The 13,002-nt window shown below is 39.8% G+C and overlaps 1 protein-coding gene across 6 annotated transcripts in view; it reads left to right on the top strand.

Annotated features, from left to right (window-relative positions):
- The first annotated feature begins 2,313 nt into the window (after positions 1-2,313).
- The window catches only part of nlgn1 (neuroligin 1), a 239,751-nt gene continuing 229,062 nt past the window's right edge, over positions 2,314-13,002 (top strand). For 2 of the 6 annotated variants that reach the window (XM_029499466.1, XM_029499465.1), the window contains exon 1: positions 2,395-2,723. In XM_029499466.1, coding sequence (XP_029355326.1) covers positions 2,614-2,723 — 110 coding nt within the window. In that variant the 5' untranslated portion in view covers positions 2,395-2,613. Of the gene's footprint in view, positions 2,724-3,497; positions 3,558-13,002 lie in introns of all 6 variants that reach the window. The other 4 variants (XM_029499463.1, XM_029499462.1, XM_029499467.1 and 1 more) reach the window with 4 other exon arrangements.

The raw sequence follows: 13,002 nt of genomic DNA, 5'->3' as shown, positions 1-13,002 counted from the left end.
TGCATGAAAATTTTATTCTTTCTTTCATTCGCTGGTAATTAAATAAATTGTCATTACAAACAGTCAGTTACTCTTAGCATGGAGCTTAGGATTTTTCAGACAAGGATAAGAAAAATTTCCTCATTTGAAAAATTTTTTTTTTCTTCTCTGGAGGATTTTATGTTGAGAAAAAATGTCTCTTCTTCCACCAGCAATGACGATGATGGAGTGTAATGCTCTGCTTTGTGTTGCAGACAAGTACTAGTCACGGTATAGCAGCTAGTCTATGATCTTTTCCTATGAGACATGTTATTTTGGAGAGTGGACGCAGACTAACACTGGGAGTTAGCGTATCATACTACTCTGATGTGTGCAATAAAACACAGTCTGTATATTAAGGCGCATTAGAGATTTCAGGTGTGTTTCTGTTTCTATTTTTTTCATTTTTTTTTTTTTTTTACGCGTTTTTGGCAAGCTACAAGGAAAACAAAAGATCCCATTTGGAAAATGGTAGCTATACCAAACTTCCACCTTAGTCCTGGCATTCAAAATGTAGCTGTGTAAAGGGGAAATTAAGCGGTCAAGTACCCATACAAAAACTACATTTTGAGATTAAACTCTCCACCACTTCTAAGTTTGTTAGGTATTCATAGATTGAGACCCTGCTGATGGATGACTGTTTTTGGAATAACAACTGTGGTAAATTTGAGGGAGGATGCAACCAAGACAGTTAATTGCAGGTCAGATGGGACCCAAACTACTGGGGTCAAATCTATACACAAGCATACACATAAGAAAGAAAATGACAAAAACGATATGCGCATATGGATCTGTATTTCTAGACTGGACCATCAAATGCTGGTGGATTTTTCAGTCATGCCTGAACTTGTGGCATTACTAAGGATATTGGTTCTTCATTCATTTGTGCTTAATTTTGGGGTTTGGATATGTCTGTGGATATGCATTAATTTCTCAGTGAATCAGATTTACACAAGACAATTGTGCATACAGTACACAAAACAGTTTTAACACCAGTGAAAAGAATGTATTTACATATTCCTAGTTTCATGCATACATGTTAAAAATTCATACGGTCTTATGAATCTGGTCCCATCACACACTTACAGTGAGGCTGATCCATATCCTTGACCTCCATACCTTGCTGTGTTCAGGGTTTCGTGTACCCTCTACATTGGCAAGGAGAGTTGGCATTTGAAAACCTGTCACTATACCCACTTCTGCTCACAAGAGCTTTGGCGTATACCTTAAGTCTTTATTGTTGCTGACAGGAAGCATCTTTGGTTCTCTCCCAAAAGAAAGGACAATGCATATTAAAGGTGGAGAATAACATTCAGCTGTAGAACAAATTTGCCACAATCCACCATAAGTAGTGTGTGTATGTATGTGTATGTGTGTGTATATATATATATATATATATATATATATATATATATATATATATATATATATATATATATATATATATATATATATATAGCCTCTTGAGGTGATGACTAATATTCCTTGCGGTGATGTGCCATTAATACATTTCATGCATCTCTTTAATTCATTGCATGTGGTTATATCAGACAAAAAATGTCTTAAAAAGGGTGACAATACATCGTCTCATTGTGTGAAATTTGATTGTTTCGTTTCTGTGTTGCAGAGGACTGATTGGAAACTGGATAGAGCTGCTTGAAGCACATGAGCTCTACAACCAGCCACCGTTCCACCACCCCTACTTCTGCTGCTACATATGGCCGTCTGCTCACCTCAAAATGATGGAAACCCTCATCACTGACAGGCGTGTTGACTTGCTGAGAAGTGGCACTTAAAGATGACAACATTCATGTTTTCTTCCCCCATCGGAGAGGTTGTTCGCCGGTCCTTTTTGCTGAAGCTTTTTACTTATTGTGAGGAATACTTCCCAGATTTCCCTTCACCAAACTGCAGGAAAATTATGGCTGCTACTTTTCCCCTGGATGTTTCATTTCCTGGATTTTAAAAAGGATCTGCAAAGATCACCACCCTTATTTGCCCTGGAGTTACCTACTTGCTTATGCCTTCTGTGTGAATGCAATTTTTAGTATTATTTTGTGTTTGTATAAATGGCGTAAGTAAGAGGTAGAGGAGAAGGAATTTTTCTGGTAAAGGACAAAGAGGACGCAGAAAACAAGTTGCAAACAAGGAGTAGCAGATATGTCCCAGTGGAGACACCATTTGAGGACTGGATTCTGGCAATTTCAGACTGTGAAGGGCAGGAGCAGGATGATGGGATATGTAGGGCCTGAAGGTCCCTTAAGCACCTGTCGATGGGTGTCCTCTCTAATATTGCTGGGACTGCTGCTGCTGCTGCAGGCATCTCCAGCCGCGGTGTCTGCTCAGAAACTTGATGAGAGCGACCCTGTGGTCACCACCGCCAACGGCAAGCTGCGTGGCATTAAGAAAGAGCTCAACAATGATATACTGGGTCCTGTCGTGCAGTTCCTGGGTGTCCCGTACGCCGCCCCACCCACCGGTGAGCGTCGCTTTCAGCCCCCTGAACCGCCAGTATCTTGGCCCGAGATCCGCAATGCAACACACTTTGCGCCGGTCTGCCCTCAGAGCATTGTAGAGGGCCGTCTTCCGGACGTGATGCTGCCAGTGTGGTTCACCAACAGCATTGACATTGTGTCCACATATGTCCAGGACCAGAGCGAGGACTGCCTGTATCTTAACATCTACGTGCCCACTGAGGATGGTGAGTTAGCCTGCAGGTCCAGGGCAGGATGCTTGTGGGTACAATTGGCCAAGGGAGGAGGGTAGAAGAAATTTAACCCATTTACTTCTGGTAGAGAAACAAGTGTGCTGTGGGGATGTGTTTTTATTTATGTGAGAGTGCATTTCTGTCTCTGTTGGTCCCTCTGTCCTTATCTGTCAGCATGACCTTGCGCATGTTTAATGTGCATGACACTGCTTACAATACATGAATGTGTTCGATTGGTTTTGTGAAAGAAAAAGTTGCACATGTGTATGGCATCTATACATCAGTTTTTTTTCTCCTCTCCCTTTTTTCATTTAACTCCTGAAACCTTTACTCTTCCCATCACCTTATTTGCCCTCCTCTGCAAAATCCATACGCTTACCCTCCTCATGTCTGTAGCTCATCATAGCCTATTGTGCTCCACCACAATGGCTACAGTTCATTAAACAAGACAGTCGTTGTCATGATCATCTCTGATTGATTTGGCTGACTGGCTGAATGACTGGCTGGCTGACTGACAGGCTGAGAACCACGCTGCCTGAGCTGCTCATTCTTTCCTCCTGTCTTTATTTCTCCTTTTCCTCCAAGTCTCTTTTTTCAGCCAATCAGCTGTGTGTGCGTGCGTGCGTGCGTGCGTGCGTGTGTGTGTGTGTGTGTGTGTCTGTGTGTGTGTGTTTATGTATATATGTGTGTATGTGCGTGCATGCAGCTCCTGTGTGTGTGTTGCGCATCCAGGGGCTCCATGTTATTCTTTAGTCTTCTATTCATTTTACAGTCAAAAGAATATCCAAGGAATGTGCCAGGAAACCGGGCAAGAAAATATGTAGACAAGGAGGTATGTATGATCTAAACGCAAACTATACAATGCCACAGTAAAAAGGAAAGAGCTTGGAAGTAGGAAGACAAAAAAAATAAGTGAGAGTAATCGGGACATCAAGGTGTACAAATTATTCAGGTCTTGACTCAGGGCATCTGCAGGTCTTCAGAATGCTAAATGTAATAGACAGGGACCTTTTTAAATACAACCTGGAAGTAAATTTAAGGGCAAATCTAACAACCAAAGTAGAAGGAACCAAGCTGTGACATCTCGGCTTCCACTGGCTTATTATACTTAGTGCAGTTAAGAAATTGTAAGTGAGCATAGCAGAGCCTTTTCAGGTTGGTAAATATCCTGCAGATTGCAACAATAAGATGTTTGCTTTTAAAACCCTGACTCAGCTGTGTAATTTGTAGACCTTGTGATGGCGGGATGATGGCGCAGCAGTGTTGCATCAGTCTGCTGTGGTCCACTGCTGTGCGCTGTCATTGGTCAGCGAGACTGGGGGATTTGAGTGGATGCCAGATGTGGGGTCAGAAGGTGTACAGTAATGATGGTTGATGTGTGGGGAGATAACAGCGAATTTATTATATGAGACCAAACACATACACACACACACACACACACACACACACACACAATGATGTAGATGTATGCACTGTTAAACAAGATGAGCTCAGGCTGGACCTTGACTGTGTAATCTCCATTAAAAGAAAGCAGAGCTGTGTTCAGGTTGGCTCGAGCTACTGTATCAAGCACTGTTTCATCAAGATAATGCCCTCCCCCTCTTCCCCATCCCCTCCCTTTCTGTCTCTTGGCCCCTCACTCCTTAGATGTGTGCACATCTCTGTGTGTATATATGTTTGTGTGTGTGTGAGAGAGAGATGCTGACAGTGTCCTTGATAAGGTCTGGGTGTTAATGTCATTGTCTTGGCAGCAGTCTGGATTATCACTTTGTGTTCAGTCCTGCTCTTCTTACTACACATATACATGTATACTCCTCTCCTCCTCTCCTCAATGTGTGACACACACATGCATACAGAGTAGAAATGTGTTTTAAAATTGCAGATGGTAAAAGCTTCCATTTTACTCATACAGCATGGTGATTATAAAACTCAGACAATCTCTTTATGGAAAGATTAGAGATTAGGTGTACCCGCTGGCTATGCATTGAGGGGAAAAAAATGCATTTTTGAACCTTTATATACAGTACGGTCACATCAAATAATTCATTAAATTGGGCTATATGCAGCTCAGTGCAGGGAGCCACAGGTAATTAAAGTGTACATAAATTAAATGAAAATGAATGCATGTAGGCCACTTTGAATATTTTTGCCAGTAATGTGAACAGTAATTTCCAATGTTCAGTATGTCTAGTAAGATATGTTCTTGTTGTAGACACACATATATATATATATATTATTATTTTTTTTTTCTTTTAAATGTGCCTTTGAGTATGAAAGCGATCAGTGCAAACATTAAACTCTAGGATGTCTCTTTGGTTCTTTTCAAGCTGGACAGAGTGTGGATAAGATGCTACACCAAGAGCACGACGGCTCCGTCACCTGTCTCACATGGTCAGGGAGTAGCTGGCTGGATTATTATTTCCATGCACATCTTCAAATTTCATCATATCAAATGAAAAGGTGTAACATCTTTGCAGCACATTATTATATACCAGCTACTCACATGATATATTATCTAAAAATTACACTGATATTTGATACCCCACCTCATGAATTCAAATGACAACCTACATGATAGTGAGCTTCTATGTAACTAAGTTAACTAACTTGTAAGTGGCAAGTGGTGGATACGGTGTGCAATCTCAAAACCAGCAGCCTTTCCTTATTCTTAAGGCTTTTAAAGTTGCCTGTTGCCTGAATCTACCTTAACTGTAGTTTATTTGTCAACGCTACAATATTTCACAGTGTTGACCATTTCAAGCACAGATATTGTAGCTATGAAAACACAGACACCGTTTTGGAGAGTCTAATCTAATATTGATGTTCTTGTCTGCTGTATGTTGTCTGTGCAAGGAGTGGGTGGCACACTGGGACACTTTTGAGCATGGTCTGAATACCAAAGTGCACAGTAACGCTGGCAGTGTTATTTAAAGTTTCCAAATGCACATTTTTGACCTGACAGTAGCATGTGACACAAAGCTTCTATCAAGATCTCTCTTGGATCATCATATTGCAGAAACCATATGACGTGACTGACATGTCATAAGAGCACAGTTTAACTGTTAGTTATTGGAACCATGCCGTCACATGAATTTTTCTTCTGGGGATATAGAGTCAGCTTTTCTTCCCTTTAAAGAGACTTGGATAGTTTTGGGACATCAGTCATTATCAATGACACACTAGCACAGTGTGTAGGCAGTCGTGCATGGAGTGAGTGGACAGTTCATGTTGAGTGACAGGGTAATTTCATGGCCTGATGTGTGCATAGAAGTGCATTTAGTAACAGGGGTGGATTTGGAGGACATGCATTATCTGTCTCTTTGGAAGTCACACAACACTAAATCTGTTTAGCAATGTAGACAGCATTTTAAAGCTGATGTAACCAAGGCTTTTTCCAAAGGGGAAACCAAAGTCCTCAGGCTGCATGTGCGAAATCATCACGAGTGAATGTGCGGAGCCTTGGATTTCATTCGGTACTAATGCAATCCAGAGGGCAATCCGTAAAAAGGTTGAGCAATTATTTAGACAAAGTAGCAGACAGCCGGCAGTTGACCACTCTTGTCCTTGTATGATATTGTCTTAATTAATTAGAAATTTTGCCAACATTCATACTCACTGCCAGTGTGCAAGAGTGCATGACCAGGAAGGAAAGGCAAAGTTAACAGGGGCAAGAAGACAGCCAGAGATGGGCAGTGATGAAGAACAGCCAAAAAAAAAAAAAAAAAAAAAAAAAAAAAAAAACCATCGCAGACAGCGATATTAGAGAGAAAAAGACAGACACAAAGTGAAACCAGGACACAAAGGCAGAATATAATTGCTGCAGGAGTCATGTCTTAGTCCTCATAAGGACGATTGTACTTTGCCCTGGTGGTTCAAACAAGTCTTCTGTTGTAAAACTGTTGCTTTTGATGTCCCTGGATGGTGGGTGGTCAATTAGTTATCACTTGCTGGAAGAACTGTCTCTCTAATGAGATCATCCATAGATGCATTTAAAATTCTTTTTGAAAAATGGAACAGAAATCCACTCTTTATCATTGATTACAGCTAAAAAGACAAAATAAAGTAAGTGACAAGAAGTCTGACAGGAGGCAAAAATGGCTTTGTGAGATCAGAGACATAAGCAAATCTCCCCAAAAACAGCCACTGTGAGTCTTTGGATTTCTGTGTTATATAACTGCACTTTGAACATGAATGAACATATGAATGTCACTGAGAATTGGAGATCTTAACTATATATATATTTTTATCCTTTTGTAGCTATATTATTGCATGTACACTGTTGTTTAGAACATGTTTGATAAAAAAGCGAGGCCAAGAGGCCGATAACTCCCCTAAAACATTTCCTTATAGTTAAATAATTGCATGATTTTTGATTTGCTTATCTTGTCCCAGTGTAATTTCAAACTAGATGAAACAGCAGCAGATTATTCCAAAAGAAAAATCATAGACCAAAAACTTATTGATGGATGAGTCAGATGTGTAGAGTATTTATAGCTATGGGACGTCTGTAGGGGTGGATTTCAAACCTCAATAGTCTCAAAGCCAAATGTGTAGAATCAAAAATTTTCCTGTTATATAAGGCAATAGCCAATGACACTTCATTTATTTATGCTTTGATCCAATTTGTTCTCATCCAAAAATGCTAATTATCTACATTGTGTATGCAGTATATATTTGTATGTGCATAAATATAAATTTTTATGCACACATACATGTACACACGCAGTATGTATATTAAAAACTACAGCATCCAAATATATTCAGCTCAAAGATACACATCTTCATGTGGAACTGTCAGATGTTTCTGTGGCCCAACTTTTCAGTGAACAGCCTCACAGCAGTGCTCCGCCGTCTCCGCCTTAACCCACAACTGACTGCAGGCACGTCCAGGCCTCAACTCTGCAGGTTGTCACACAACATTATAAATACAGGAGAACACATGCTAATGCAGATGTACATGTCTGAGGGTGAACCAAAGTTCAGCTTAGGCAAATTATAACACGTTGAATAATTATGGCATTTACATTAAGCACTGCATGCTGACAATATCCAGACAGAACTGTGCTATATCAGAGTTATGCACTGGCAACAACCTGGACTGGAGAAATTCTGTCTCACTGTCCTTTGCGTACTCTTTAATATGATATCTCAGTAATTCCTTGAGTGAATTTGGCCCGAACATTAACTTGGAGTCAAAGATAAAGGGATTATATTTTGTCGAAGATCAAAGTTCAAGGTCTGGGTAACTGCATGTTCTTGTGAATGCAATATGTCAGAAAAAGCCAGAGGGAATTTAGTTACATCAGGCTCAAGTTCTCACGAGAGTTTGCTCAAAGTTCAGTTCACAGACTAAACGTCAGTACTTCACGACAATTAGTTCAGTTAGTTCAACTTAAAATATTTCATAAAACCGTTTGTCTTGAATATTTCTTCTCAAACTATTTAAATATATGATTTTTTTTAAATTAAGAAAAAGTGGTATAAAGATGTTATCTAATTAACTTGCGTGAATTACGTATCATGGATTATCAACTGTTTATATGAATTGCATGAATGAAGAGCTTCTCAGTGCAGCTTCTCAGAACAAATGCTTCACGTTCTTTTTAAATACCTTTTAGATACCAATTGGCCTGAACCTTTTAAACTTTAGTTAAGTGCTAAATGTTAAATTAGTAAATTCTCTGCATAAAATTATGAAAAAATGTAAATATAAAAATGATTACTGTAAAATTTTTTGGATGACCCGAACTATGATGTCACGTTCAAATTACAAATGGTGTCTTTGTAGTGATTAGCCTATCACGTGTAATACTGCCATTGATGTGGAGAAGGACCTCAGACTGCTATTTTTGGAGGTGCTAAAAGCCATAATTCAGGTTTAAATCCATTATATTATCCACAAGTTGCTCCCCTGATAAAATAAATCATTATAAACATCAACAAGCAACCAACAACTCCCACTGTAAATGAATTTGTGGCTACCGTACCACACATTATGTCTGACACTAAAATGTCCAGGAGGAGGTATTCAAACCTAACAGTTTTTAGCTTTAAAGAACATTTTCACAATCTACTTTTATTACTTTTTGTTTTTCAGTGAGCTTCTCTGAGCTTTTGTTTTCCAGTAAATCCGCCCATGTCTTGCCTACAACCACAGCCAACTTACAACATTAGTATATGATTGGCATTTATTTATGGCAGATGGATTTTTTTTTTTTTTTTGCAGCATTACAACTGTAATTGATCCAGGTCTGGTTCATTGTTGTAGTTTAATATTTTGACAAATGAAAGCTATGGTGGACAGGTATCCAGACACAGTGCCATGATTAAGTCAGAATTCCTGTAAAACAGATTTATGTGGCCTCCTAAACACCATTTGGAAAGGTTTTGGCTTATTTAAAATCCAGCTCTATATCTCAAACTCTACTTCCCGCTGTGTGTGTCTTAGCCCTTCAGCCCCTGTAAAGGAAGCTCAGCAGAGGGACAGACAGGTGGGGGAAGCTTTCCATCAATCATTTTTAAATTATGTTATCCAACCAGAGTTGAACTGCTTTTAAAAGTCAGGACAAAACAGCATTTTCTGAATGCACATGATTTGGTGACAGTGTTGAGGATGATACTGCTTTCTCACTAACTACACAGAGCGCGTCGCCAAGCGTTGTCAAGGCAGTCAACCTAACAGAAACACTGGCCTATATGTTTACTTTATGTTGAATTAAGTGCTAGACTTTTAAAACCTAAAGTAGGCCATTTAAACTGCAAACTAGGCCATTTCCCAATGCATGTGAACGCTCTTTAATATCTCAAACAGTTCCAGAAGTATTTCAACATGTTGCATTATTCTGACATTGTGTGCTGTCTTCACTCCAGAGGGCTTGAGAAAAGAAGCTTTATTGTAGATCTGAGTTTCTTCAAGATGGAGGCGTCTTCACAGAAAGTGAATTTCTCACTGCCTTGCTTCATGGTTTCATCTCTCCCTCATCACTAGTCTTTGCCCCGTGCCTCTTCCTTTCCATCCATCTTTATCTCCCTCTGCACAACTTAACTCGGTCCCTCGTGTCTGTCTCAGTGTCTCAATCCATCCTGACCTATTCACTCACACATCTCACTCCCCTGCTTTGTCCTTTCCTGTTGTTTGACTTTTACTCCTTGGGCTTTGTCCCAGTTTTGCAGTCATTGAAAAAGGATCTTGTGGGAGGCTGCATGCGTGCACACACATGCACACTAAGGCAAACAAAAAAAACCAAACAAACAAAAATAAATAAATAAAAAATGCCAGAATGGGCATGGCCCTTCTTGTGTTTGGGTCTCCCTTGAGGCGGTCTGTCACCTGTATTCACAGTTTAACTTCACTGCTCTGGTATTTCTTCTCAGGCTAGTGTGATGTGCTTGGGTGTCTGTGAAGATGAATCTTTGTGTGTGTGTGTGTGTGTGTGTGTGTGTGTGTGTGTGCACATGTGCGTCAGGTGAATTTTAGGTTCTGTCATGTCTGACAGGGTGTATGTCAAAGCTTGGCTGGCTATCTGTGCTGACTGCTAGACTGGTGGGAGACTTGTCATTTTCAGCCTGGCTCTATTGGAACAAACAAAAATAGTTAAAAAGAAAAACAGAGAAACAGAATACATGTAATTTGGGACAAACGTGTTCTCTGCATGTAATTCTGTATCTCTTCAGTTATCTTTGGCCATGAGGAATTATAATACTGCCTCCCCCCATTTGTGGCAAACTTAAAAAAAGTCAATCAATGCTCAATACTAATGCAATTAATCTGTTAATATAATCATATCATAGTGACATTGATAATAATTACGACCTAAAAGTGTCATTAAGATTTAAAAGTTTAATTATTCAAGTATATGTTAACCTTGCCATTTTTTTTGAATGACCCCCTGTTTTTACTTCATGTGGTAATAGTGGATGAATACTCTGAGCTACTGTCTTGACTACAGACAGTGTTGGACAGCTTTTCATTGCTGGAAGGAACAAGACAACTTGGCTTAGGTTAGGAATTTCAGTAACCAAATTCTGCGCTGTTTGGCAGGGAAAGAGAGTGTTATGCTTGTTAAAAGTAGATGCTGATTACAATCCAACTTTACCTTTCCTAACAAATGCAATCATATAAAAGCTAAAATCTGAAGCATATCCTGCCAAGGAAAGCCCTCTCTGGAGAAAAAAAAAAAAAATCACCAGCAGGATTTTGCTGCCATACACCTGAAGTGACTGCTTGTTAGAGGAAAGAGTTTCCAGCTGGTTGAGTTTTTACCAGGTGCATTTTGGCTGGAGTTCATTTGGGAGAAAAACAGACTACCTCTGTGTTATGATGGTAATTATAACATGAAAGAGACTGACTGACGGTCAGGGACCCTAATAGAGCGAGAAGATTTGTAAAATAGTGCGTTTGTTGGATCTTAGAGAGAAGTTTCGCCCTTTCCAGAACTGAGAAAGCCTTCTCATGAATGAAGGCCAGCTACACCCAGCCAGGATTAGAGTTGAGTATATTGTAGTGGGTATTGCAAAGCCCCCTGAGACACACATATGTATTGTACTGTATCTCCTGACCAGATTGTTCTACTATTTCTAAAAGCATGTCAACAGTGGGGCTAAGTGATCCTACAGGAAATGCAATTATCTTTCATGGCATTCTCTTCATATAAGAATGTGTGCAAAATACATGAAAAGTGAATGTGCCTGACTTAGTGTTGACACAATACTGAAATTATAGCAAAAATCCAACATCCATAAATAGAAGCAATCCAATATGCTCTGTACTTGACTTTATATTTTCTCTTTGATATTTTTGAAATGGGGTAATTTGGGGTATTTGATCAGGGTATTGTGAAACCTGTCTATTATTGGTGTTCTGTACCACACTATACAGATACATGGTATTTTTTAACTTTCTAAGCACTAGTGGCCTGATCTACTAAGATCCCAGATAAGGAGCGCTAAAATGCGGGCTCGTGGTAATTTGCGCACTTGGATTGTGTGCATTTTGCAGGTGATCTACTAAGAGAAATTGTCAAAGCGACTATAGGTGCAAACAGTAACATTTAAATGAGGAGTTTGCGTGCTGCCACCCTTTCCATCATGGCGAGTGTGGAGGAAGAGCGAATGTGAAAAATGAAATTTGATGCAGTTGAATTGGAAGTGCTTGTAGAGGAGGCGAATAAACACCTGAACCCCAAATGTGCGCTCGTATGGACCACGTTGTATGGATTCTCTCCCTGAGTGGTAGGGTTGAGTATTGGGGTCAGGAGGAAGGGATGGAGGGGATATGCACTATCACCTTTGAAACATATGAAAATACATGGTTTCATTTTGTTCAATGAGAAAAATTATTTATATAGCGTAGAGTATTTGAAACCACTCACGCAACAGCCATCTCCTAACTTTGAAAATATACTGCTGTTTCTCATGATGAATGAGTCGTGCACCGACCCAAGTTATTGTGCCACATTAGTTATGACTCCTCTGGAGTCACAAATGACCTACGTGTTTAATGAGTGGCTGTGTTTGCGCTTCTTGTACGCAAGCTCAGTGATGTGAATAACTTTTCCTTCTGTCATCCATGACATACTGACGCGAACAAGAAAAATTTGTTCTCTTCGTCTGCGTTCATTGCTCCTGTTTCTCCTCCTGGTGTCAATGACAGCAGCCATTGTGCGTAAAGCTGGGATGATTTGCACCTGCCCTTCCAACGTATTATATTTAGGTTCAATCATAATCCCCGCAATTACTTGTAGGTTCGATAAATCTAAATGCATGTGCTAATTTGTTATCTGTATTTTCTCCTCCCAGTATTTTTGCTCGCCTGGGCAGAAACGCCCCATATTCCATATTCATTAAGGCCAAGGTGCTAAATGGGCAGCGCATGTCGTTTTGCTCACTTCAAAGACGAAGTCCTCTGTGCGTATTGTTAGTAGATCAGCTAGCACATTTTTTTGCGAGTGACATCAAGTTTGCACACGTTTTTATACAAGCAAACCTTTAGTAGATCAGGCCCTAAGTGTGGCAAACTGAGGCAAAAAATAAATTCAAATCCAAGTATTCTTTTCTCTCCCAAAGTCAACAGTCACACATAGGCCCTTGTTTACTGATGCAAGATTCTTTTTTTTTTTTTTTTTCTCTTTCCCCTCCCCTCCAGTTTTGCCCCTTGAGCTTGGATGATCTTATGGAACAGAAACAACATGAAAAGATCATTTGATCTGAATGCGCTTTGATATGAGAGAGATCGGTTCCATCTCTATCAAGCATTTAAAGTAAGCAGCTGTCAAACC

The sequence above is a fragment of the Echeneis naucrates genome, chromosome 4 (genome assembly GCF_900963305.1).
Source record: "Echeneis naucrates chromosome 4, fEcheNa1.1, whole genome shotgun sequence".
NCBI classification, from domain to species: Eukaryota; Metazoa; Chordata; class Actinopteri; order Carangiformes; family Echeneidae; genus Echeneis; species Echeneis naucrates.
The sequence above is the reverse complement of the archived record's forward strand: the minus strand, read 5'-3'. Positions and strand labels throughout refer to the sequence as shown.